Raw genomic sequence first — 27,767 nt, 5'->3', positions numbered from 1 at the left:
TCATTCTTTTATCATGGCTGAGTAATATTCCACTGTGTATATATACAACATCTTCTTTATCCATTCCTCTGTCGATGGACATTAGGTTGCTTCCATGCCTTGGCTACTGTAAATAGTGGCACGTCACTTTCTCTTCCCCTTCAGTTGCTAATTAGATTCCAGTTTTCCTCTGCAGTGTACCATACATGTTCTAATCCATACTCTTGCTGTCATCTGGACCATAGCAAAGTCCTTATTCTTTTTTCCTTTTTATAATTTTCTGTATTAAATCCTTTTTAAAAGTTATAAAATGGCATATGCATTGTGCAACTAGTGAAATAATGTACGTAAATAGAGGAGAAAGAGAAAAGAAAAAAGTTCCTTATACCTCCTCCCTTTGCATCCTTTCCCCCTACCATACCTAATGTTGACAAATTTGGTATACATCCCTCCAGACCTTTCTCCTGCTCATACAGAAACATAATAATAGTATTTGTTTGTTTGCTTTTGCAAGAACAGTATCGTATTTTGCATATTGCCACTTACTTATTTTAGATATTTCTTCAGTTCAAGATATAGATTTAACCTGTTTAAAAAGTGGCTGCACCATAATCCACAGTGTGGCTGTATTGCAGTTTATTAAACTGTGTCCCGTGGTTGGATGTTCAGGGACTAGGCTGGATGTTTTTTGTTTGCCTCTTCAGCTGCCCTCGCCAAGGTTTTCTGTCCTGCTCCACACCCTGGACCTGTCTGGGCTGCACCAATAGGTCCTTTGCCCTTGGGCTCCTGGTTGGATTTAGTTGATGTGGCACCACTAGGGGACTGGAGGGAGGGTGGACCACGAAATCAGGGTGTTTTCCCTCTGATTCCTTGCTGCTGGGTTGCTGTGGAGTGGCGACGTGCCTCTGCTGGAGGTCACAGCAGGTGCCCTCCCCGTACAGCTGCCCTCTTCAGCTCCGGTAATCACTCCTCTGGCCTCCTTGGGCCTGGGGATGGCATTTCTCCTTGTTGTTGGTGTGCTCTGGATCCATTTAATTTCCTTAAACCCTGTCCACGCTTTGTTAAATAATCCCTTTGTTAAATGCACTTTAATAATCCAATTTGAGTATTCCATCTGTTTCCTGGCATCCTGAGTGATATAGGTTGTTGCTTTTTCTTCCTTTTCCCACCCCCCACCACTTGCTGTTACATTCTAACTAGTTCCTTCCTTTATCTCCAGCATGGCCATTCTGTCAGCGTTTTTTTTTTTTTTTTTTTTTAACTCTTCGATTGTATTTCACTCGTTTTCTCAAAATCCTTCCACAGCTCCCCAGGACCTGTGGGATAAAGGTCAAACCCCATAGCCAGCCACTGTTTGCATCCCCTTCTTCCAGAATCCGAAGCATCAGGGACCCCACCCATTTCCACAGTTTTCGCCTGAAATGCATTTCTTGCCTTGATACGTTTGGTTTTCCCAGTGACTGGTTATGTGACACCAGACCCTGCACTAACCCCCCTAAGCTTCCATGTCTTCATCAACCCAATGGGGAGAAAACAGCAGATAATTCATTTCATTGAGGATTAATTGAACAAAATGTACATAAAGCTTCTAAGAGTTTCTGACATGTAAGTTTCCAGTAAATGCTAGTTACGAATTATTGTTCCCCCACTTGCCTTGGGTCATACCTGTGGGTCCAGATTAACCATTTTCCCAAGACCCACCTCGGCTCGCCTCTGTGGACCCTTCTTTGATTTCTACCATTTTTCTCCCATTTCTCTCTCTCTCTCTTAATTAATAGACTTTGCTCTTCAGATCACTTTTCTTTTTTAACATCTTTATTGGAGTATAACTGCTTTGCAATGGTGTGTTAGTTTCCACTGTATAACAGATCACTTTTAGGTTTACAGAAAAATTGAGCAGGAAGTAGTAAGAATGCCCATCTGCTCCCTCCCACTCGCCCCCACCCCAAGTTTCCCCTGTTATTAACATATTGCATTGGTGTGGTAAACATTTGTTACAGTTGATGAACCAGCATTGATATGTTATTAATGAAAGCCCATAGTTTTACATTAAGGTTCACTCTTTTTTGGGGGTACCTTTCTATGGGTTTTGACAAGTGCATAATGCCTTGTATCCACCATTAAAACATCTTATGCAATAGTTTCACTGCCCTGAAAACCCTCAGTGCTCTGTCTGTTCACCTATTCACCCCTCCCTCCCACCCCCTCCCTCCCCAAACCACTGGCAACCACTGATCATTTCACTGCCTCTATAGTTTTACCCTCGCTCTTTTTACTTCACATTATTATTTGTGGTCATGGCTTAATTTTTCCGACTGTTTTGTCCTTGCCTTCCCGTACACCTAACATAACATCTTCACAGCCAGTAGTCACACAAGTGTATGTTTCAGGAATGAATTATTAAACCTGTTTATCCCTAGAATCGAGACCTGGTTGAAATTTCAGGCCCTCCTTCCTGATGAAGTAGGCGTTCGGCTTTTACACAGGCTGTCGAGCTGATGGGACACAGGATCCCGTTTGAACATAGCTGGACCCCAGTTTCCTAGCGTGCATATGGGACAGAGAGCTTTCACCCATAACACATGGATCTGAGGCCTAAAAGTACCAATGCAAAACAAAACAAAAAACCCTCAAATGACAAACACAACACAAAACTCTCCTATAAACCCAGACCAAATGTGGCCATGAATTAGATCTCTAAAGCACTGACTTTTCTTCAAACCATATTCTCCTTTATACTCTGTCCTGAGCAACACATTCTCAGGCACTTTGTATGTAATAGTAGTAGCTACCTTCCATTTATACTGCAATTTGGATTTGCCTTCAATTGTACATGTACATAATCAGAGCAATAAAATAGAGGTGGTAGCACAGTCGTGAAATTAGTAGTAGTGGTAATATTTGTAATGCCTGCCACCCATGGTGCTTTTTCGAAGTGCCCCGACCCTGCATCATGATACTTAATTCTCACAGTAGCTGGGGAGGTAGGTATTAGTATCTGTACTTTACAGATACGTAAACGGGCCTTTTTAGAGAGCTCCACCTTCACTCAGCTGAAGACGCTGAGGTCCAGAGCTGGATCAAGCCACTTGCCTAGAAGCACACAATGAGTTAGCAGAGATGCCAGTGCAGCTGTGGCTTCCAAACTCCCTTGGTCGCTACCTAAATTCTGAATGGTTTTGCAAACTGTGATTAGGGCTGGTTTCCATCCAGACAGCAACCTTTCCATTTTTCCTTCCCCAAAGCCCAGCTAAAGATGGACCACATTTTTTTTCTTGTACCCAGATTTGTCACATCCTATTTTATGATAAGGCATGCTTGTTCTCACACTAGATTTACCCACCCTGCCCCTCTCTCTCCTTCTCCCTAACCTTCTGAAACGGTGATCCTTCATTCCAATAACCTCCTCCGTGTGCTGTGCTGTCCAGGACCTGGGACGTCCCTGTGACTCTGCTTTGGACACTGCTCAAGCCCGTGGCGGCTCACGTTGGTCCATGTCGGTCCATGTTTCAAGAGCAGGGATGGTAGTCCTGCTGTTACATTAGATCATTTTAGGTGATTCTGGAAGAGGGCATTCAATGACACTGAACCACAAAGAGAGAAATTTTGTCCCTTTTCTAATTATTTTTCTAACCTTATGAGCAGGTCGAGGAAAAAGTCTTAGCATAGTGCTACTTTGTCTTGAACACCACCCCTCCACTCCCCGCCCCACCCTGACACTGGGTAATCTTCCTTTTAACAAAGGTAGCAGATCTGAGCTCATCCTTCAGAACCCTTTTGAGGGCAGAGAATGGAGCCAAAGTTTCATGAGGTTTTTATTGTATTCATTCCTAGGTTTACTGTCTATTTTTGGTAAGTGATACTGGCTTAGAATTTATGGGAGTGAGACAGTGTTTACTTTTAAAATATATTTATTTCAGGATAATATTAAGTAAATAACAGTACGGTTTGTACCGGGATCTGTCCAGTATCATGAAAATAGCACAGTAGTGACTGAGGTTTGGGCTTCACAGGCCCAGCTGACCTTCCTGCTTGAGGTTGGAATGGCTTTGTGGTTCCTCTGTCCATCGCTGTGTCAGCCCTCCCCTCCCCCGGTTCCCTGTCTGGTTATCCACTCATGCTTATCTTGTGTCTGGAACCCTGTTAAAGACTGGGAGAGTGTTATCGGGCGCTGGGATTAAGATGCCATCCACGGTCCATTTCGCCACTCCAGTCTGACCCAGGGCAGGGCACATCACTTGTCTGGCCCTTCGATAATTACGTCTTCAAAATGGTGAACATGAAGTTCTGGGGGGAAGAATGCGCACAGCTGGCTTTGATGTTCTAGTTCAGAAGAGGGAGCTGCCACCCTGCCCTGGTTAAACCTGCCCTTGGCTACTGCTTCCTCTGCATTACTGCTTTCCTACCTTGTGGTCTGTCCTTCCAGGGCCAAACCAAATACATGAAAGAGACAACAATGCTTGCCATTCATTATGCATTCTGCTCGGTGGGCTGTGCTTTGAAGGGAGTGCCCCCCCCACTCTCCCCTCCCCACTCTCCTCCCCACCCACTCCCACCATTAGCCTCCATGGTGCACACTTGGTCATAAGTATGTTTGGATGGTGAGAGAAAGGAGGGATGTTTTTGAGATTCATCTGTAGCAGTTCAGAGGTTTGTAATAGCCAGCCCTGTACAACTATGCCTGGTTTCAATACTCAGAGCCAGGAAGCTGCATTGCCCTTCAAGAAGTCTTATTTCCTCCCTGACCTTACTCGTTCTCTCCGTCTCCATGGCATGCTTGTCACTGAGGGGCCTGGAAACAGATCCATGCATTGGGCAGGGAGGGTGAGTTTGGGGGCAGGTTTGAGACCTTGCCACCCACTCCGCATTCCTGCTGGAAGAGAGCAAGTAGATTGTTATCTGCTCATGGAGCCTTATTTCCAGCGGAAGAGTGACCTGGAGGGGCCGTGGGAACTTGTCCTGTGGGAGTGGGTTTAAAAGAAGAAGTCTTGGCTGACCTTGGCAGCCAGTGGCAGGAGCTGAGAACAGTTGCTGGGGGTTGGCTGGGGACTGGCGCCTCTGGAATTCCCTTTATGGCAAGGTCTGTTAGATTTTGATTAACAGAGTGTTAGTTCAGTTCTTCTAGAATATTTGTGAGAGGGCCATTGTACAGTGGCCAGTTATGATTGAAAGGAAGAATAATTATGATAGTAGCTCACATGTACTAAGCATCTATAAATTGCCAAGCAGAGTTCAACCCTTTACCTATAGGAACCCCCATAATCCTAACCAGCACCCTGAGAGACAGATACCATTGTCCCCCGTTTCACAGATGAAGTAACTGAAGCCCAGAGAGGTGAAGTCACTCTCCCAAACACAGGTAGTGTTCGTTGCAGAATTCAAACTCATGCCTGTGCATCTCACCCAAGGTTGCATATTTAACAGCAGAGGTGGGATGAGATCTCTGGTCTCCTGAAAGCCTATTCAGTACCTTTTCCTAAATACCATGTTGAGGCAACCAGGACTATCTTAGAAAGCCTTTTCTCTGTCTTCTTTAAATGATGCTGCTTTGGGGAAGAAAAGCTACAAGATTTCATCTGTGTAGTCTGTCCATCCTGTTGTATTCTTAAGCATGGGAGTGTTTTTAGGGAGTCAAATCTAATTACCCAGATGGGAATTTATTTTAAATAACCACCTGCGCCTTCATCTGGACTTAGAAAGGATCTTGAGTCCCCACTGAGGGTCAGAGTCTGCGCATTGTGATTTGAACACAGGTACTAAAAGATTTTATTGTGGAAGACTCCTTCCTCAGTTTATATTTTTCTCTTCCTAGGATTATAGTTTTTATTCTGAGCTGCTGGCATGTCTGCAGAGTATAGGACAGATGTGTCCTAAGTACTGTTCTGGGGCTGATTTTACTGAGTGAGAAGAAATCCACGGAGGGCTCTGGGTTCTCTGGGAGGCATATTCTCCTTAGCTCAGACAGACGTGGTAATTTAAGTTCTTTACGTTGAAGACTAGGTGAGGAAAACCAAAATGGGAACCAGCATCTCCAGCCGGCTTAAGTTCAAGATCCTGTCCTTGCATTTTCTATTCTAGTTTGAATCACAGCCATTCTTAACAGCATCCCTTGTTATAAGTTTATTTCCTCCTCCCTTCCCTCTCTCTTTTTTTTTTTTTTTTTTTCTCTCGGTACGCGGGCCTCTCACTGCTGTGGCCCCTCCCGTTGCGGAGCACAGGCTCCGGACGCGCAGGCTCAGCGGCCATGGCTCACGGGCCCAGCCGCTCCGCGGCACGTGGAGTCTTCCCGGACCGGGGCACGAACCCGTGTCCCCTGCATTGGCAGGTGGATTCTCAACCACTGCGCCACCAGGGAAGCCCCTCCCTTCCCTCTCTTGCTCCCCCTGTCCCCTCTGTACCTCTGTCTTTTCTCACTCCCTTCCTTCCTTCTTTTCTTTGTTTCTCTCTGTCTCTTTTCTGTCCCATTTTCTCACAGACTCTTGATTTTTTATGCTTGATTTTTCTAATCATTGTCATATCCTAGTGAAGGAAAAAGGGTCGGACTTTATCAAACTTCAGGGGCCTCTGCTACCCTGGATTGTAAATCAGGTCCCTTTATAAGCTGCATTTAACACATTCAGGCCATAAGGGGCAGGTCTAATCCACTGATTTTATAAGTAGTGGCTTACAAGTGATTGGATTCCTGAAGTTTCCTACTGCAGAGGAAGTCAGCCGTTCCTGCTCTGGAACTGTCAGATGCAGTGTCAAACAGAGAGGACAGCCCTGTCGGAAAGAGCCACTTGGCATATGGTTTAGGCACTATTGGTGCAGTGACCTCAGGTGGAAAGCAGTTTGGTGCCAAGAGAGGAGAGACCTGGATTTACTTCCAACTGGAACTGATCAACGCTGTCACTTGGAGAAAGTCATCTGTCTCTCTGTGTAGATCTCCTCATTGGGAAAATGGGAACAATAATCCCTCCCCAGTATGCTTCTTAATTTAAGGCATTTTATAAAAATTTAAAGTACTGTAAATAATGAGTGGAATAAATATAACTAATATTTATAGGTGTTTACTGTGTTAGATATTTTATATATACATGTACACACACACCACACACACACACCTTTCCCCCTTCATCCACCTCATTTTGTCCTGGCAGCCACCCTGAGAGGTGAGCTAGGTGTTATTATCTGCTCTGAGCTAATAAAAAACTTGAGGTGCTGAGAGGTTAAGTCCTAACTCAAGATCACACACCTGGTTAAGTGTTCAGCCCGATTCTCCTAGTAGTGGGAGAACCCAGTGGAGCCCAAGCTTGGCAGCTGGTACCCCTGGCACCCCTCTGGGCCGCAAGACCAGGCTTCACTCAGCCCTGGTGGCCGTGCAGGGCCCAAAGCAGCCAGGGTCCTTGGCCTGGTGCTGCAGGCTCTGAAGAGCTTCATCTTGGGTTCCAAATACCCTCCGGACTATCCTGTGTGCTCTAGAAGTACCTTCATCCTTTATACCTATTAATGCATGAAAAACGTTGGTCGGCTCCCATCTAGACCACTTTACCTCCTCGGGCGTCAGCTCTCGGGTTCCTGACCGCCTCAGCTACTGAGAACAGAGAGCAAAGAGCCCCTCAGAGCCACCCTCACCTTTCTAACACCGTCGAGGGTAACTTTTAACCAGAGCTGTCAGAGCTGTTCATCTTGTTGGCTTTGGGCCCCAAAATGTGTTACTGCCTAAGGCTGGTCCATGACTTCACAGACAAGCATGTTCCGTAACCAGGGAGGTCTGCTTTCATGTGGCCTGGGAGTGGTCAGTCGTTGCTGTATCATTCTTCAATGCCAAGTCCAAGACTTGCCTTTCACATGCTTCTGTGTCTGATGACTGTTTGCCTGGGTTGTCCTTTGTAGTGGATCCCACATGCATGGAAAGAGTTAAAATTAATAAAGCAGTTTTATTAACCACTTTAATAAAAGTTCAGGGGACAAGCTGAAAACCCCCAGGAACAGCATTTGCTTGAGCTCTGTGAGCTGTGGTTTTGATATCTCTGCTCTAAGTGATAAAGACAAATAATAATATTAATACTATAGTGCCTACAGCAGGGGTCTTGTTACTCCCATCTCTGAAACTTATAGCAGGCCTACAGTTCATCTTTGTGCTCTGTTTAGGTTCCTGATGATTGAGTCAAGCTTATTTCACTGGCATTGGAACAGTTTTTAACAATGCCATCTCAGTGATGTTAATTCCACTTGGGTCACCTCTTACTACACCCCTGATGTACAAGGGGCCTGAGATAGCTTTTTCCCCTTTGTTCATATTTCATGCTTATTGAAGGAAGTGATGATCCCCAGTGGCTCAGGACTGGATGCCCCCAGGCAGGAGGATGGTCATATTTCATGACTGGGCTCAGTTCAGGCAGTAACTGGCCCCTTTCCCTAACCCAGCTTACTTCAGCTCTTTGCTAGAAAGACAAAGAGCATCATAAAAGCACTGAGCTGTGAGAGGGAACTCTTATAGTTGCCAAGATTGTTATTAGTATGAAGCTCCTGCTGGAGAAACTTTTGTTGCCTTCACAGACAACACAAACTGTGTCTGGGGCAGTGGTTCCTGGTGCTGGTCTGTGACTTGCTGTGGGCTGGCTGATGGCTGCCTAAGAGCCGTTTATAGAGCTTATAAAATACATAGTTGTTGGCCTAGAGCAGGGCCTGGGAATCTATATTTTTCTAATGTGCACCCTAGTTTGAGAAGCACAGTCCTAGGACTGCCTCCTGTCATTTTGCAATTTCTGTTCAAGTGATAGATTACAGTAGCCTTCAATTAAAATTGTTTTTCCTTACAAGTCCAATATTCCGACCACTTGACATAACTTTCTGGCTCAGATGGCCTTTTTATCATTCTGATATATAATACCACCTCCTGTGTCCTACCCTTCAGCCATTCATTTGACCAATATTTAACAGCTATTGAAGACGGGAATAAGGTAAAAAGATCAAAAGACACATAGTTCTAAGACTACGGGAGTCTTTGGTGTAGTCAGGAGACCAATGAACAGTAAACCAACTCTTGTAGAACAATTCATTGTTTCAGCTGCAGTGGGAGCAGGTAGCATTTGCTGGAAGGTCAGGTAGTGTATCCTAGGGGAAAACCCGTTTGATTGAGGCTTGACAATGGCGAGGATGGTCGTCAGTGGTAGGTGAACATAGGAGAAGGCGGAGAGAACATCTTTGCAAAGGCTTAGTGGCCAGAGAGCCTGATAGGCGGCTAGAACTACGTGTCTCTTAGTTTTGCCACCATATAAAATATGAGGCAACATGTGATAGAACCTAGCAAAGTGGATGTAATGACAGAGGCCAGCTCCTGAGGGGCTTGGAGATCACGTGTGGCAGTAGTTTGTATTTGACCTCATTAGCACATCTTCTCTGCCATATATGTAGGTTTTGTCTCAACACCTCATTGATCTGTATCTTTAAAAAATCCTTCCCCCTGACAATACAGTATGATGAAATTTCTTATTCTTACCCAATACCTTGGAAGCAGGAGAGAGTAAGTGGTAATTGGCTATATCCCCAGAGGAGTCCTAGCTTCAATTCTCATTTTCTGGCCCTATTCACAGTCTTTGATTTCGGAAGCCAGAAGTCAGCCTGTCTGTGGGGCTTCCTTCCCCCATGAAACCTATGTCCTCTTTTGAAAGCCCTCCCTCACCAGCATCATCTCATGCCATTTCCCTCCTTGATCCCTAAGCTTCCTCCACACTGATCTTTTTCAGGTTTTCAAAGAAACAAAACTTCTTCTTACCACAGGGCCTTTGCACACACTGTTCCCTCTGCTTGCAGTTCTCCATCTAAATTGATCTTCCCTGAAAAGGCCTTTTCCAGCCTCTATTTAAACAAGCCCCACTCCCTTGTATTTTGTGACACTCGATACAATTTTACATTGTTTTACTTATTTTGATGACTTTATTTCTTTATTGCTAGACTTCCCCTTAAGTTCCATCCAGGCAGTGACCTTGACGGTGTGGCTCACTCACAATTGCATCCTCCCCACTATTTAACAATAAATATTAGATACTTATTTGCTGGGTGAGTGGATGTGTGAATAATGGATGGATGGATGGATGGATGGATGGATGGGTGGAGAGTTGAAGTCTGTATGTTGAATTCTTAACAAACTGCAGCCCACCATTGTTCTTTAGGTTGCAGTTCCACTCATCCAGGCTCCTAGGGATTCTCTTCTCCCCCATGAACCCAACAAAGCTATGTCCATCCTTCATGCTGTGGTCTAAGCTCCATTCATTTAATGAAATCTGTGATCTCTAAAGCTGACTAGTGATTTGTTTCTCTCCTGACTTATAAATAAAATATATGTTTATATTTTATTAATAACTTCGGAGTGTATGTGCCTTGTTTCCAGTTGGATCACTTATCCAAACTTCATTTAAGTTGTAATTTTTAAAAAGACGTTTCTCATAAGAAAGGAAATTTTTTTTCACAAGAAAAGCAATAAAGAAATATGTTTCAGAGAATGTGAGAAATACTGAGTATAGTGAAGTAAATATGAATCCTGCATAATTTCTCCACCTCGAGTTATACATTCCACAACTTTGTGTGCATGTGTGCACATGTTTAAATATCCTGAATTTTAAACATAACATGATCCCCCTGTCATATAAAGACTTTTAAAGGCCATTTCATTGTATGCCTGACCCTAAGTTCTGTTTTTGGGAATCACTATTGAATGCCAACAGAATACCAGACAGAGTGCCAGGCACTGAGGTAGACGTTATCCCACTTTGCATTATATAGTGCTTTCTGGAAAAAGCCAATATAAAGAGTAGCTACATTTCTGAGTGGCTATGATAGGTTGCAGAAGCAAGAGGTGAAACTCCAGAATAATTTGAATAGGGTCAAACGAGAAAGGCTGGATACCTAACAGAAAGACTGAGTGCACTGAGCACACAGATGTCTTAAGAAAATGGTTTCTGCTAAACCTCTAAAACAATGAATGGGGAGCACCTCGGCAGACCTCTCTTCTCTGAAATCCTAGCTGTGAGAATGACTCCCGTTTTCCTTCTTTTCTAGAGCGACCGTCTTCTGATCAAGGGAGGCAGAATCGTCAACGATGATCAATCCTTTTACGCTGATATTTACATGGAAGACGGCTTAATAAAGTAGGTATATAGTACCCTTTGCTTTGTCTTTTGAACTTTCTTCGTTAGAGGCTCAGAAGGAAACTTGCTTCTTTCTTGCTCACTAGCCCGTCGCTTCTGTGTGTTTCATTTCTCCTCCTTAAAAATGAGTTTTTATTTTAGCCCTTCAGTCTGGATGCACATAATCCCTTAAAAATGGGAGCTAGCCTTAGTTCACTTGGATTACATGAATGAAATGAAAAATCTGAATTCAGTCACCCAAATGATGTTAAGGGCCCCTTTGGGCAAGCTGCATTGATGGGCACTCTATGTGTCTTGGAGAATTGGGAGATGTCACCACTGTCCTTAAGGTCACTGGAAAACGTCCACAAATCACAGCACCCTAAAAATATAAGGCTTAGTGTAATAGGTACCAAAGGAGCTCAAATGAGGATAAGTAATTTAGAAGTGCACAGGGAGGAGAAATCCCTTCAGAGGAAGGTTTTGAGATGGAGAGGGCATTTAAACTGAACCTTATCTTAGGTAGGACGTGGATAGGCAGAGCACAGATAGGACATACATAGGACAGGCAAGGTTTCCAAATAGATACTCTAGGGATATATAATTACTTTACAAAATGGTTTGCTATTGGATGCCTGTAAGTAGCACAGCCAGGTAACCTTTATGGGTAGCTTCATAGTGACCTTTAAAAAGGGATTTGATTTACACATAGCCTTCATCACATAAAGCCGGGTACTTCCCCACATTGATAAGGTATTGTATAAAACTGGTATATCCAGCCCACCATATGAGCCATCCCTGGCCTCATTCAGTTTTATTTTTATCTTATTCAGCTTCATTGGCTAGCTTAAGATTCTGGTTATAGATTGCTTACGTATCTTTGGAAACTTGGCTTAAATACAACTTTCTGTAGGCCAACATTCCTTACCAGCCCCTAAATCTAGGCTAGCTTTCCATTTGATGAGCTTTTAAAAACCCTGTGCTTTTATCAATCGTAGCAATTCTGACACTGTTGGCACTCTTAGAGCCAGGACCATATCTTATTCTTCTCCGTATCTGCAGCACTTACCCCAGTACTTAACATATAGAGACTTTTGTAAGAGCTACCTTTTATTGAGTATATAGTATGTGCCCGGCACTGCGTTAAATGTTTTACATGCCTTATCATTTAATCTGCCAGCAATCCTATGAAGTGAGTACTCTTATTACCCCCTTTTCAGAGGAGGATAGAGGAGAAAGAGGAAGAGAGAGTAAATAACTTGCTAAAGATCAACATATTAATCAATGCATTGAATGAATGGATGAGTGAATGAATGAATCGATGAATGAGTAACAAATGCAAGAATGAAGATATTTGTGTCTGGTAATCTTGCCAATTTGCATAAATACTTTTTCGTATTAGAAGCAGGAAAAATGGAATTGTTAGACAAGCCAACCAGTGTAAAACAGTACTTTCTTCAAAATATGAGCCATGATTAATTCTACATTTTTCTCTTACTAAAACATTATTGTGTATAGTCCACTCTCTGGTGGAAGTGTGTTCCCTCATTTAGAGACGTTCAGAGTTGGAAAAAAATTTAGTACCTAGTGCTTCTTCCTCATTCCAGAGCTCATAGCAGGCATCACTAATTGATCACAGAACTTTTCACAGTTGAGCCCTAAATACAGGCTCAGAATCCATCTTCACGCAGTGATTCAGGCACCTACTACCATAGTTGAATACAAAAACTGAGTCTTCTTTGCCATCTCTATTAAAATAGACTGGAAGGCCACTTGTCAACGATGTTATAGAAGGAAATTAACCATCAGATGTGTGTGTTGGTGGTGGAGAAAAGGGTGTATAAACATGATCTTCATCCAGTCCTATAAAATGATATATCTCCAACAACATTCTTAACTCACAGAGCATAAAAACAGAAATAATTTCCTCCAGTTTTTACAGAGTTGTTTCCTGTGAAGATTGATGGAGTACCTGCTATGTGCAAAGAAGTTGTCTCAGGCACTGGACACGTACTATGTCACACGCTATGGTAGATATCACTGGGACCCAAATCATCGTGCTCTTTTCCCCCAGGGACCTGAGAGTCTTTTAGGGGAAGTGACATGTCTGTACATGCAAAGCACGTGACATCACCAGATAATATCAATATCGAGTATTAAATTAGTAGAACAGATGAGATCCAGAGGAAGGAGAGGGCTATGTGAGATTAAGGTGGTTATTGATTATAATAGCTAGTATTTACTAAATTTTCATGTGCCTAACTAACAGTGTTCTTTGGGCTTAACACAGATTAATGTTTAATCTACACAACAGACCTATGGAGGAGGCACTTTTATTACATTTTACAGATGAAAAAATTGAGACATGGTGAGGTTAAGTAACTTGGCCGAAGTCATAACGCTAGTATTAGCAGATCCAAGATTGCGAATCCACATAGCTCACGTCCAGGGCAGAGCCACACTCTTAATTATTAGACCTGGCTGTCAGTAGAAACTTGACCAAGGAGGGGAGATAGAAGCTATGCCTTCAAGGATTAAGGGAACCTTGATTGGTTCAGTGGGGAAAAGGAGGGAAGGCTTTTCTTTTTCAGACTGGGTGTTATACCAGTTGTCAAAATTGGTAGAAGCATACATACGTAGGCACACCCAAGCCAGGCAACTCTTCATGCCCTTGGTTCTCAATTTCTCTTAGAGGTGAATCAGTGAGGGAGGGAAATGAGAACACACTGGCCAGTATCTGGACTAGAATGGAGTTACAATCAAGGCTGCATTTTTTCCACAGTGTGTTTTGAATTGTGGTGGCTCTGGAATGGCAGAGTGGTGACGTGGTAAGGGTGAACTCTTAGAGATGTCAGGAAGACTTAATTTTAGTTGTAGAACTTAGATTTTGTCAGGCAAGTGGTAGACTTCTTCCTACCCCAGGAAAGTGTCTTTCTTAGCTGGCTGTGAACAAAAGCGGAAAGTATTCATGCCACTGGCAGTGGGGTACATGTGTCCCCAAGGTAGGAGAGGACTCATGATAATGTAGAGCCTTAAGAATCATAAGTCTAGGGCTTCCCTGGTGGTGCAGTGGTTTAGAATCCGTCTGCCAATGCAGAGGACACAGGTTCGAGCCCCGCTCCGGGAAGATCCCACATGCCGTGGAGCAGCTAAGTCCGTGCGCCACCACTACTGAGCCTGCATGCCACAACCACTGAAGCCTGTGCGCATAGAGCCCATGCTCTGCAACAAGAGAAGCCCCTGCAATGAGAAGCGCGCGCACCACAATGAAGAGTAGCCCCCGCTCGCCACAGCTAGAGAAAGCCTGCGAGCAGCAATGAAGACCCAGTGCAGCCAAAAATAAAATGAATAAAATAAGTTTAGTAAAAAAAAAAAAAAATCATAAGTCTACCTGGAATTAACTGGATGTTTCAATCAAGGATGTGAACTAAGCAACATAGATGGTCTATGTGGTTACATTGTGCTAGGAGTAGTTGTATTTGCCCATTGTCATGTGTAGTGTGCCCTTGGCATACTTACTGGCTTCCTTCCCACCCCAGTCTCCCCCTCTCTGCCTCCCTGGGATGCTCTGAAGCTTCTTGGGTGAAGCTGTGTCTGGTGGAGGTTGTCATAATCACCTTCCTTGGCTTGAAACTTCTGCTGAGATGCTGACCGTACAAAAGCAGCTGGTGTAGGCATCTGCGTCTTTGGCTTCCTCTTTGAGAATCTGCCATCAGCTGTGATTGACAGATAAACTATCAGGGAAGGATGGAATTGAGAGTGAAGTCTGAGTTGTGAAATGCCCTAGACAGATTCCATTTGTTATTAGGAGCACAGATGAACCCATTTAGAGGATAGCAAAGTTCACACACCTATTCTTTAAAATGATTCTTTACCTCCTTCAGTCTCTCCTAACAGTTCATTATTTTACAGCCGTTCGGTCCTTCTGCAAATGTTCTTCCTGACCTTTAAATAAAGAACAAAATGAAAAGGATACTAAAAACACTTATTAAAAAATATTTATTACACACCCTATATTCTAGACATGGTTAAGCCACTGGGGTTACAGTGCTAAGCCAGGACACACGGTCCTACCAAACAGCATATCAGATTGTTTTGTGTCTATAAAAAAATTGTTTTCTGGATGGACCTAGAGATTATCATACTAAGTGAAGGAAGTTAAAGACAAATATCTTACGATATCACTTGTATATGGAATCTAAAAAATGATACAAATGAACCTATTTACAAAACAGAAACAAACTCACAGACGTAGAAAACAAACTTATGGTTACCAAAGGGGAAAGGGGGGTAGGGATAAATTAGGAATTTGGGGTTAACAGATACACACTACTGTATATAAAATAAACAACAGGGTCCTACTGTATAACACAGGGAACTATATTCAATGTCTTGTAATAAAAAAAATGTTTTCTGTTATGGATACCTGTCTTTATTTGTTTCTAGATTGCTAAACTTGTGAATCACTTGCAAAAGACTACTTTGATAAACATAAGTTACAACATTGCAAATCCTTATAATACTGTGTTTATCTTGGAAGTCATTCTTTTAAATTGCTGGTTGCTTCCCTGTCTCACCAGGCAAATTGGAGACAATCTGATTGTCCCTGGAGGGGTGAAGACCATTGAGGCCAATGGGAAAATGGTGATCCCTGGAGGCATCGATGTCCACACTCACTTCCAGATGCCCTACAAGGGAATGACCACAGTGGATGACTTCTTCCAAGGGACCAAGGCTGCCTTAGCGGGGGGCACCACCATGATCAGTAAGTCCCCCGACTTTACACATTTCTGTAAAGCGTGCGAGGGCTCCTAGGGAGTGAGTTTAACTAACATGTTAACTGCAGTGGTCTCTGTTGGTAACTCGTACACTTCCCCTCAATTCAGTTTTTAGACTTTCTGCCTGATGAGACCTGAGAAAAGCTGGTTATGGTGAGGACATTGGCAGCTCCTGTAACCACATAGAGGAGATTCAGGAGGTTCATGACCTTGAAAGCAGGTGTCTTCTCTGTCTGTCTTAGAGCAGGGGTCCGGTATACCATGGGTGGGGAATCAGCACGTATCACCTCTGGGCCAGTCTCTGTGGAAAGTGGACTGAAAAAGTTGTGGATTGTGGGCAAAAAGTAATTTCAGGACTTCCAACTTGGGTCTGAGGCAGCAGGGGCAGAGAGTACAGGCAGAGCAGTGAGAATGGGGCTGAGAAGCATCCCAGAGAGAATGATGATGAGACTTAACAGTTCTTGAGAGCTTAGGAGGCTTCATTGGTGGTTAGTGTTATTTAGTCTGTGCTGTGTTTTGACCAATTCATATCTTTAAGATTGGGCAAGCTGGGGGGTTGTTTCTCTTGTTTTGTTTTGTTTTTCTGGTGACTTTTGCAATTCCAAAGAGACCTAGGGAGTTGAATGCCAGGATTACTGAGCAGATAGCATTCCAGGGCACTCCTTCCTAAGCCAAAGGAATCCCAATGAATTGGCTCCCGTCCCAGCCCTGGCCCCCGACTTGGTCAGCAAGAGCACTGTTTACCACGGTATACATCCACTTAAGAACTCAGTACAGGCTGAGCTGTATTATTCACTGTCTTTTGCTTCCTTTCAACGGGAGCAGTAGCAGGGTTCAGCTTCAGCTAGTTGGGTGTGGGAACCCAGGAAAATTGTGCCAGGGCCATAAAAGGTGCAATTCTGGGAGACCAAAGGGAGGAAGCCAGCTGACTTCTCGGCAGCGGCCTGCCCACGAAGGCCCTGGTGTGGGTCCAAGCATCAGTAACGTAGCTCCATGCCTTTGCTTTCCGATAAGCGCACTTAGGCTGCCTGTGCTAGAAGGCTGAGGAAATCAGTGCTGTTGGCCCGGCCTTCTGCCATCTTGCCGAGGAGCTGGACCTGTTCAGAATCCTGGACATATGCATTAGGCTTGGGCTTCTGCATTAGGGAAGGAGCTCCACGTGAGAAGACAGGAAAGCATATAAGAACAACAGAAGTGTACCTGTCCTTTGTAGATACTTTAAAAACCCTACGTATGCAGAAAAGAAAAAAAACTCCATAAATCTCACTTCACTGTCACAGTTTGGCTGTATATTTTTTTCTATTTAACAAAAAGGATTGTAATAAACATACTGTGCTTTAGCCTTCTGTTTTCACTGATGAATAGGTCATGTATATCTTTCCATTCATTTATTTTTATTCTACCAAATTTTAAATGGACTCCTGACATCCGTTTTATGAGGGTATCACAATTTATGTATTTAACCAAACTTCCCTATTGTAAGACTTTGTTCCCAGTTTTTCACTTACACGAATATATAAATAGTGGCAGACATCTTCAGAACCCAGATTTTGCATATAGCCATGTTTATTTCCTTAGGGATAATTCTTAGGCATAGGAATAATTGTTGAGGTATGAAAAATGTCATGGTTTTTGATATACATTTCAAAATTGTTCTTAGGAAAGTTGTACCAATTCATACTTTCTCTCGACTGCCATGGGGAACTATGAAAAACTCTAATTTTTGCCTTAACCTCACCAATGTTATTGGTGTAAATCTTACTCTTTTTAAAAGTATTATCCACCATTGCAGGTACTGCAAGAGTAGGTTTTGGCCTCAAAGAAACCATATTCTGGACAAAAAGTTTGCATGGAAATAATATCTGTGGGCCAAGCGTCAAGTTCACTTAACCGATACCAGGTCTTTGCTACGGCAGTAAGCACGAGCATTCATTCTCTTGTGCCCAGACATAACTTTAAAGCCCCTCCTTCTGCCCGTAAAAGGGAGTCCAACTTGGATCACCAGCAGTGACTCCTGTAATGCTGGTAATAATGGCACACAGTAGGCGCTCATCAATTGATAGCTAATATTTAGGGAGCGCTTACTATGTGCCAGGCATCAGGTGAAGCACTTCCCATGCATTTTCCCATTTAATCCCTTAACAAACTTAGAGGGAAGGCAGTGTTACCCCGTCCCCATCCCCACTTGGTGCCCATTTTAAGAATGAGAAAATTACGGTTTAGAGAAGCTAGTAATTTGCCCAAGATCCCACAGCTAAGTCACAGTTGAACCATCAGCAACCTTGAAACCACCCGGGAACCCTTTCTAAGGTTAATCCTATGCTCAGGAAATAGAGACTTTGCTGTCGTAGCTAAGCAAGCAAGAGCAGACCTGTACAGAGGGGACCAAAGGCTGTGTTGATGAATCGCCCGTGCGGGGCCTCTGTTGTTCAGTTGACCACGTGGTGCCCGAGCCCGAGTCCAGCCTGACGGAGGCCTATGAGAAGTGGCGGGAGTGGGCCGATGGCAAGAGCTGCTGTGACTATTCCTTACACGTGGACATTACCCACTGGAATGACAGCGTCAAGCAGGAAGTGCAGAGCCTGATCAAGGACAAAGGTGAGCCCGGATGTGCCTTCCTCCCTTCCCCCTTGCCTGTCCTTCCCGTACTGTCCACTCCTTTAGTCGCTCCTCCTTGCTGGACCCTGGAACCCTGAGTATGAATGCCAGATATCGGGGTACCACTATGGACCAGACACTTTATGCCATCCTACTTATTCCTTACAGGATCCCCATGAGATAGGGATTATTATCCTTACTCTGCAGTTGGAGAACCTGAGGCTTCCGAATAAGTAGCCCAAGATCATAGAATTTGTAAGCAGTAGATCTGCCCAAAGCCTGTGCTCTGCACCTCCGTGCAATACTGCCCATTGTACAGAGGAAGAAACTGAGGTCAGGAGAGGTTGACGTCTTACATGAGGTCATACAGCTAGTACATATGAGATTAGGAATGTTTAACCTCTATCATTGTGATTCCAAAGATCCAACCATTACTGTTCTGTAACAATCGCATCCTCGGAAAAGGCTAAGACATTTCTGGGAGCAAAGATGTGTTCGTACTCCAGATAGGAGCTTAGGGCCTGAAAGGTGTGTGTGTGTGTGTGTGTGTGTGTGTGTGTGTGTGTGTGTGTGTGTGTGTGTGTGTGTGTGTGTATCTGCGTGTGTCTGTGTCCTCTCTAGAGTCCATGATTTAGGTTCCCATTGACTTAGATTCTTCTATGTTTACTTCTTTCTGTGTTCTGATGGTCAAGTATTTCACACACGCACCACCCTCTCTACATGCCCGCAGACATGTGACGTGCTCCGCATCCTAGAGGGGCCTGGAGGACTTAGGGGAGTATGAGGAATGGCCTCTGCCAGTATCCATGGCAAAAGGAAGCAGGCCGGTGCAGAGCAATAGGATAAATGCCGCAAGATGCAGAATATTGTTATAATAGTAACAATAGTGCTACGATACTAGTACTAATAATATTATTATAATTATTATTATACGAATTTTATAATACAGTTATCAATGAGCAGTCTCGATGCAAAGGCCAGGAGTGCAGTGCAAGGCAGTGTGCTCGGGGTTCGGGGGAGGGGATGACCTCCCAGAGGACGAGCTCTCCTTTGCATCCCCCGCTCACCCCACAAGCTCTGCCCAGTTCTCACTATCTGATACAGAGGGTGAGATTAACCCCTCCCTTTTTTTGTTTTGGCCGCACAGCCGGCTTGCGGGATCTTAGTTCCTACACCAGGGATCAAACCCGCGCCCCCTGCAGTGGAAGTGTGGAGTCTTAACCACTGGACCGCCAGGGAAGTCTCCTGTCTCCCTTCTTTCTGTGTCTCCTTTCACACTGCATCTCAACTAGGTAGAAAAGTGAATGGCTTTAACACCCACTTCCCTTCTGAAGGGCCTGAGTCATACCACGGATGACCCAGAGGCTTGTGGGAAGGGTTGTGTTGGGAAAAACTGCCCTGAGTTGCACCATTCTGGGTAGGGAAGGTCCCAGATTACAGTCCACTTTTGGCCTGGAGTACTGTGGGCTGAGATGGCCCTAATGGCTGGAGAACAAAATTACCCTCCTTTCCTCTAAATGACTCTCTGTCCCCCAGTCCCACCTGTTTCTGTAAATTACTCTATTAATAGTGTATTTGGGGGGAGAAATTAAATGGCTCTTTCTTTCTAACGCTGATGACTTAGATATTTAAGCCCAAGGTGAACCTTGACTTCTCTGCATTAGCTCTGTTACTTCTCCTAGGACAGGCTCTAGATCTTAGTTCTCTCTCAGACCCAACACCTTGCCCAGGCCTGGTGGAGAGCAGGCACCCACAAAGAGCAAAATAAACCGCTCCCAGGAGATCAACCACGTGCTGGTGCTAAGAGTTTTGCATGTGTTGTCTTTTAAAGTTTCCAACCACCTTACGAAGCAGGATGGTGTTATTTTTCCATTTTACAGATGAGGAAACCGAGGCTCAAGGCGTTAGGGTTTCCAAGCTCGCTGACCCAGCATGTGGTGCCACTCCTAGTGTGTGTACACGGCTAGTGTGCTGCAGTGATTCCTGACACTGTATCCTGCCTTGAGCAGTGTCGAGGCTTGTTGGCCCTCTGGGCTGGGAACTGTGGAGGGGGAGGCAGGAAGGAGCCGCAGAAGAAGAGACCATTCTGCTATGACGTCATAGGAATCGTCAATTTTACAGGATAGAGGAGGAAATAGAAAAATGCTCTTGGAGAATGGGACGCATCCGCTTTGCATTGGGCAGGGGCCTGCGATGCCCTCAGGGCCCGGGGGGGTGTCACAGTGGGAGCACAGGATGCAGCAGGGTCGTGATAATGCTGTCTTCCTCCTGTCTTCCCTCCCATCCCTCTCTTGCAGGGGTGAACTCCTTCATGGTTTACATGGCCTATAAGGATTTGTATCAAATGTCGAACACAGAGGTAATAACCCATCACTGTGTGGTTTGGGGTCTCTGGATGGCTTTCCTGTGGTTGCCGGTGACCTTGGCTCTTTGCACATGAGTTACTGTGGTCAGTGTGGGAGACTGCTGGGCAAGAGAGCTTCCTGAAGTCCTCGCCGTTTACGCTACATTTTAAATAAGGTAACGGGCAGGGTGCCCGGGGCAAGGCAGACAGGGAACTAACATTTCTACTGGCAGCAGCCTTCTCAAAAGGACAAGAGGAAAGGCGTGTCTAAATCTCCCATCTACCAAACAAACTCTACACCCCTCGGGAACTCAGGGGGAGTGTAAGTGCTCAGCCCTGTGGGATTAAGGAGGGCCGTCTACTCTTTGGGGTAATCGTACCAGCTTGCCTCTGACTCTCTCTCTCCGAAATGCATGGGGTGTGCTTGTTTTAGATAAATCTCAGCTTCTCAGAAGAAATACAGAAAATGAATTCCCATACCACCGGGCAAGGAGATGAAGGGTGGTCTGCCTTGAGGGGCTAAGAGATAGAGGTTTCAGCTTTTGAGTTAGCTTCTGGCCAGGCTGCAGTGCCTTTCAGGAGTGTTAAGAAGGATTCTGAAGCTCTATCTGAGTTCAGTGGGAAGTAATTCCATTTAAAGTATGTGCAGGAGGCAGAGTAGGGGGGTCAGTATCACTCTGTTAGATGTGTGCCCTGTCTGCCTAGGAGACATGCTGGGTTCCTTATATAGACAGTTTCCTAGAGTTCCTTTGGATTAGCACTCCTCTTTGGTTGTGCATGTTTTGGTCTGTATTTCTGCCCTAGTCACTTATTTCCTCTAGTTCATCCCATTTATTTTAGCTCTGGCCCTAGTCGTTGGCCCTTGCATGAGATTGCTGAAAGCACTGGGTCTTGTGAATGTGACAAAGACTCATTTCTGTTTCAGCTGTATGAGATCTTCACCTGTCTGGGAGAGCTGGGAGCCATCGCTCAGGTGCACGCTGAGAATGGGGATATCATTGCCCAGGTAACACAGTGCAGCTCCCTGCAGTACACTTCCTGCTTGGGCTAGGGTCTGCCTCCCATTTGTTTTCTCATTTCTTCAGCGTTGCCAGAGCTCTCAGTATGGGCCAGGCACCCTCGTAAGTACTCTGCTAAGAACAGAACCTGCCCTCAAGGACCTCACAGTCTAGGAGGAGGAATTATGAGGGCAAATAGACAAGCGAGGGAGAAAGCAGAAGACGCTGGAGAGCAGGGAGCCGTCTGGCCATTCTGGGGAATCAGAAAAGGCATCCTGGCAGAGGAGGTTTTCAAATTGGGCCATTTAGTGGGAGAGCATCGCTGAGTCTGTTTTGAAAATGAGTCCAAGGTACGTGTCATGCTCAGTCCTAAAGAAAAACTCTAAGACAGCATTTTTCAGAAGCTGGAAATCTGAGCCAGGACTGCGGAACTCATGGCCTTAGATAATGAATTCAGGTCTTGTGGGGATCAGACATCCCACTGATTTCCTAGAAATCATATTGAGAAACCTGAGGAAAGAGTGATGAAAGCAAGGGCCCCAAGGCCCAAATCGATCATTTGTAAGGAAGCAGAAAGCACTTCTCTCGCCATCTCCTGGGTTGCTTAATGGGCTAGATGCACAGATGTGTCTTCGCCAGGGTTTTGTTGATCTCGGAAGCATTCAGGATTGGCTTCCGCTAGGAGGCGGCAGCCAGCAAACAGTGTCAGCTCTCAGTCCATTCGATAACATTAACAGCAAGAAACCATTATTCATTCTTTTAAGAGTATTTCCTGAGTGCTTCGTGCCAGTGCAGTGCCTTGTGCAGCACTAGGCTATAGCGGGGAGCCAAAACAGATGCATTCCAGAGCTCTCGAGTACTCGGGCTGTGCTTTAGAAGTTGTCCAGGACATGGCGAATGTGGTCGGCAGGGGTGTGGGAACACACTGAGGCCGACCCTCATCTCAGACCCGTCAGCTTCTAACAGCAGGACCCACCTGGGGAGCGCTTCCCACCATGTGCCAGGCCCTAGTCAGGGCTCTCGTATGTTCCCATTTAATCTTCGCCCAAGCCTTTCAAGGTGGCGCCCACCCTCCTCCCTGTTTTATAGATGAGAACACTGAGGCTCTGAAGGATGAGGTCACTGGCCCAGGGATCACAGCCAGCAACTGGGAGAACACAATCTTAGCTTCTCAGGGGATGTGCCTCAGTGAGCATCTTTACCCAGAGATGGTGGAGAAGGGTCCTTCTCCACCAGTCCAGCTGCAGGCTCCCGGAGAGGCAGCGCCCGGGCTGTGCAGGCTCCAGCTGTTAGGATTTCAGACTCTCAGGGCTGTCTCTCTAGCGGAGGAGGTGAGTTAAGCGTGCAGTTTCCACTCCCTTATGACCGAGGAGGTTAATTAGTCAGGCCCCTGACAGCCTTCTCCCACATCCCCCGCACACCCAGATAATGAAGTCATTTTCCGAAGAGGCTCCAGATGCCTTGCTCCCATGGGAGGCATCCTGGTGGTGGTGGAGCTGTCTCTCCTCCCCATTCTCAAGCTTTCCGTGCAGCAGCCAGACGCCCCAGCCCTCCCTCCAGATGCCCTAGCAATCAGACTCCCTGTTTCTTCATCCTAGCCTCTGTGGAGGCAGACAGGCTCCGACTCACAGCCCCTTTCCAGCTTCCTTTTGAGGCTTCTTAGCACAGGAGTGTGTCTGCTTCCGCACCGCCTCCCCGCCTCCAACCCACCTTGGGAAGATCTGTTCCCGGTCAGGAAAAGAATAAAGGCGCTTTTCCATTTGGATGAGTTTCGTGTATGTGTTTATTAAATTCAGCTCAAGCTGAAAGATTTTATCACATTGTTTAAATGAAGGCAGCTGCTATACTCGGAGTTTTTGCTACACGTTATGCAAAGTGACTAAAGAGCAAGAAGTATTTTCTAAGGGTACCAACAAGGGACATTTTCAAAAGTTTCAAGCTGGAAGGGCAGTCGGAGAGTACAGCGTCCTTAGCCCTTCGTCCAGCAAATATCTACTGAGTGCCTACTATGTGCCAAACCTTGGAGGGGGAAGGTGAAAAAGACAGGGTCCCTTTCCTCTTGGAGCAACCGAAACTGTGATGTAATCACAGCAGCGATCGGTGCCTCTAGGTGCCCACACCTCCCCCACCCATGGCAGGTGGCATCCATGGGTCTTTACATGTTATTCTTTTTTTTTTTTTTTTTTTGCGGTACGCGGGCCTCTCACTGTTGTGGCCTCTCCCGTTGCGGAGCACAGGCTCCGGACGCGCAGGCTCAGCGGCCATGGCTCACGGGCCCAGCCGCTCCGCGGCATGTGGGATCTTCCCGGACCGGGGCACGAACCCATGTCCCCCGCATTGGCAGGTGGACTCTCAACCACTGCGCCACCAGGGAAACCCTACATGTTATTCTTAACCTTCCAGCTATAGGGACACCGTGGCTTTGCGAATAGGCCATCCCAACGTGAGCAGTGCACTAGAATCACCTGTGGAGCTTAAGGAACGCTCCCTGGGATTCTCCGAGTTCCAGAGATCCAGATTCGGGAGGTCATAGGAGAGCTCAGTCAGGTGTATTATGGAAAAGTTGCCCTGGTGATTGGAATGTGCTCGGAGACCATCGTTCGAGCGAGTTCCATCCTGTGCGTTGTCGCAGCACTTTTGGACCAGATAGGAAGGAGAGCGTCGTGTGAGATGGAAGATGCTTTAGTTGGACACGTCAACCCTTGTGTGACTTCACGAGGCAGTTCAGTGTCAAAAGTCACCAGAGTTTGGAAGAAATTGTATTTAATCTAAGCTTTGATACATGGAACAGGAAGAATGAAAAGTGGAGGTACTTTGCTGGAAGTATCAGCCTCTGTCTGACCTTTGGTCCAGTTCTGTCGAGCGAGAGGCAGTGACCATTTTACTTCTCGTGGTTGCTGATAGCATATGCACTTTCCTCCTCCTCCTCTTTAAAAAATGTACGTGAATTTAAAAAAAAAAAACCAACAAAAAAAGAGTTCTTCTTTTCCAGGGCGAAGGGATCCCTTCCTTTGTAAGCATCTCATTGTTTCCAGGTGAGACAAAGCCTCGTTCAGCTCACTCCCTCCTTCATCTCCTGTGTCACCAGCGCGAGGTTCCTAGGAACGGGCCTCAGTGCTTGAGCGTGAATGCCTGCAGAACTGCAGATCTGCGGCTGAGGATCTGTGCCAGTTCCGATTAGCCCAGCCTCCTGCTTCCAGAAAGCTGGCCGAGTCTGAGGAAGTTAGCCATCAGCTATGAGGGGTAGAGAGCTCTGCCACATCCACAGCCTAGTTAAATAGAATTTGACCAAAAGGCTAAGTCAGGTAATGCTGTTTAGAGGCATGATTTAGTCTGGTGAAATTCCGAATCGGCTTATTATAGCCAAACATTTAAAGCATGAGAAAGCCCGAGGGGCTTATTAAAATACGGAAACCTAGAATTGATCTCATATATTCTGAGTTGGTAGACCTGCGGAAAGCTAGACATCTGCACTTTTACAAAAGCAGCTCAGCAGATTCTGATGCAGGTGGTGGATGGAGCAGACTTTGAGAAACAGAGCAGGAACTGTAAACTCTGTGAAGTTAATTCAAGTGCTTAACCTGGAGCCTCTCCCGGAGCAGGTAGTCAATACATTTTGTTGAAGGAATGGGTTTCAAAATGCATGAATGAATAAACAAACGAGTTAAGCCAGTGTCCTTTCAGAAGTGTCTGCATCTGAAAGAAATGAAGAATGAGTGAGCTGGTGGAACTTTTGACGTGTAACGGAGAAAAAACTTGATACTTGGACAGACTGTCGTCCTTTTAATAAAAAAAGCCACCCTTAAAGGCTCTTTTCTTCTTTTAGTTAAGACTCTACCCTGTTTTGCAATTCCAGATATAGAATTAACAAATTTGTTCAACATCCCCATTTGATTCTTTTTTTTCCCTTGAACACATCTTTAGATTAGAATATACCAGCCTAACTCTTTCAAACCTTGGTTGAGCTCATATAAAAATTCTTCTCCATTCTTTTCTCATTCTAGGAGCAAACCCGGATGTTGGAAATGGGGATAACTGGCCCAGAAGGCCATGTACTGAGCAGACCAGAGGAGGTAATTTTCAGGAGGATGTGGTAGGGAGAGGGGTGGAGGGAGAGAAGCAGTAGCAATGGAGTCTCTTTTTTTTTAGCCTCATCTTCCGGGAGACTCCCGTCATCGCAGCAGCCTGCTTTATGGCCTGCTGCCCATTTTACATTGTAGTGTTTGCGTTCAGCTCCCCCTCTGTTGGCACACACACATAAGGTGTGTGAACAAACATCTCTGAAAGGTGGTGGGACTCTGTGAATACCAGACAGAAACTGGAACATTTCTTCCAAAGACCACATCTGACTGACCCAACTCAAGGCCCCTGAGGAAATTAGCAAGGAGTGGAAAGGGAGTGTTTACTTGTGGGCCCTGATCTCTCTAAAGACAATACAAGTCAGAGGGTGTTGCACAGTTACTCATTAGGACTGGTAAATATCTAAATCCTTTCTTAATCATGTGAATCTCAGACATTTCCACTATTCCTTTATTCCATATTATGAGTCCTGCACAATATCGACAGGGGGCCGAATGGGTTTGTCGTAGTCATTATATCTATTGATTTGTGTATGGTGATGAGGTCATCCAAGTACGTTCTTCCCACGTGTAAGATGAATGCTAATTAGCATCAGTGCTTAGGAGCTAAAGAACCAACGAATGGTAACTAGTGGCTGATTCCACGTCTCTGAGCTGTCAGCAGCTTCAGCTGCTGGCACAGGCCTGGAGCTGGGAATGGGCTGCCCATATGGCTGAGAGCACATTGGCTTTGGGAGATCAGCCTGGGTCTGACACCTGCAGCAAATTCCAGGCCCTCCATGTCAACAAAGCAAATCCTTTCCTGTTGTATCATCCCAAGCTCCGTACTCTCTACAACAGGAAGAAGAAGGAGCCAGAACCAGAAATCACAGTATTCCCGTTGGCTGTCTCTGTTAGGATCTTTTTAAAAAAGAAAACGTAGCACACACAGAGAATACTGTTCCTCTCATAAAGGAATGGATTTTCCCAAACTGAACACACTTGTGTAACTAGCACCCAGTTGGAGAAACAGAACATTATTAGCACCCTAGAAGCTCCATTGTGTTTAATGATATTTTTGTTGCCAGTTGAAATAATTTATAATTGTGTGATCAAGGTTACAGTCACAGCCCTCCGGAAAAGTCGGTCTCCTTAATACCAGGTCCCTTCTTTGGAGTATTTGCCTATACCCAGTACTACGCTCATTGCATTTAATGGAGATAACGGTTATCCTTGCCCCAGTCTGGGTATTATCGTTACATAAAGAAGCAGGAGCTCAGAGAGATTAAGCCACTGGCCATCACGTTTGAGGGACTGGAAAATTGTTTACCCTGTGTGAGTAGGCCAGGGTGATCAGTACTGTTTGTGAAACTTCTTCAATGCTGTTCACTGTGGAGAAGTCCTGGCAAGATCGATTTCTGCAGCAGCAGCCAGGGGATTTCTGAGCAGAGTCTATTTTTGTTCCTTGGTTTGTTTTTCCAACCCCCCCCCCCCAACCCTACTCTCCTCCCTGTTCCCATCTCCTTTTTAGTAAAAAGCCTCTCAGCTGCAGATCTCGACAACACTGGAAGCCCGTTTGGGTGAAGTTGGAGGGTGATGTAACCTTCCAAAGATAGTCATGTTGTCAAGGTGCTGAAAACCCCGCGGTGCTTGGATCAAAGGGGCCGGGACTGCAGTCGTGGAGGAGCTGGAGTGGGCAGCACAGGCATGAAGAAGGAGGGCGCAGGAGGGGCTCTGAAGCCCCTCTTCAGTTCAAAGCACACCTAGATAGCATCTGGAGTAATGCTGTTCAGAGAGCTGAAGCCGAGGCTCGGAGACAGCCACTCTGACGTCTGGGTGCTTCAGGAAGGTGGCCACATTCACCTGTGCATGGGGCTCCAGGATCTTGATCTCACCACGTG

General features: G+C 45.4%; 1 protein-coding gene across 2 annotated transcripts in view; it reads left to right on the top strand.

Annotated features, from left to right (window-relative positions):
* Positions 1-27,767, top strand: part of DPYSL3 (dihydropyrimidinase like 3) — a 66,858-nt gene that overhangs the window by 17,643 nt on the left and 21,448 nt on the right. For both annotated transcript variants that reach the window (XM_082651212.1, XM_082651213.1), the window contains 6 exons: positions 11,023-11,111; positions 15,671-15,855; positions 18,302-18,466; positions 20,764-20,825; positions 21,736-21,816; positions 25,813-25,881. In XM_082651212.1, coding sequence (XP_082507338.1) covers positions 11,023-11,111; positions 15,671-15,855; positions 18,302-18,466; positions 20,764-20,825; positions 21,736-21,816; positions 25,813-25,881 — 651 coding nt within the window. The remainder of the gene's footprint in view (positions 1-11,022; positions 11,112-15,670; positions 15,856-18,301; positions 18,467-20,763; positions 20,826-21,735; positions 21,817-25,812; positions 25,882-27,767) is intronic.

This window comes from Grampus griseus (assembly GCF_964374135.1).
Source record: "Grampus griseus genome assembly, chromosome: 3".
Lineage (NCBI taxonomy): Eukaryota > Metazoa > Chordata > Mammalia > Artiodactyla > Delphinidae > Grampus > Grampus griseus.
Note: the sequence above shows the minus strand (reverse complement) of the source record. Positions and strands in the feature narration are given on the sequence as shown.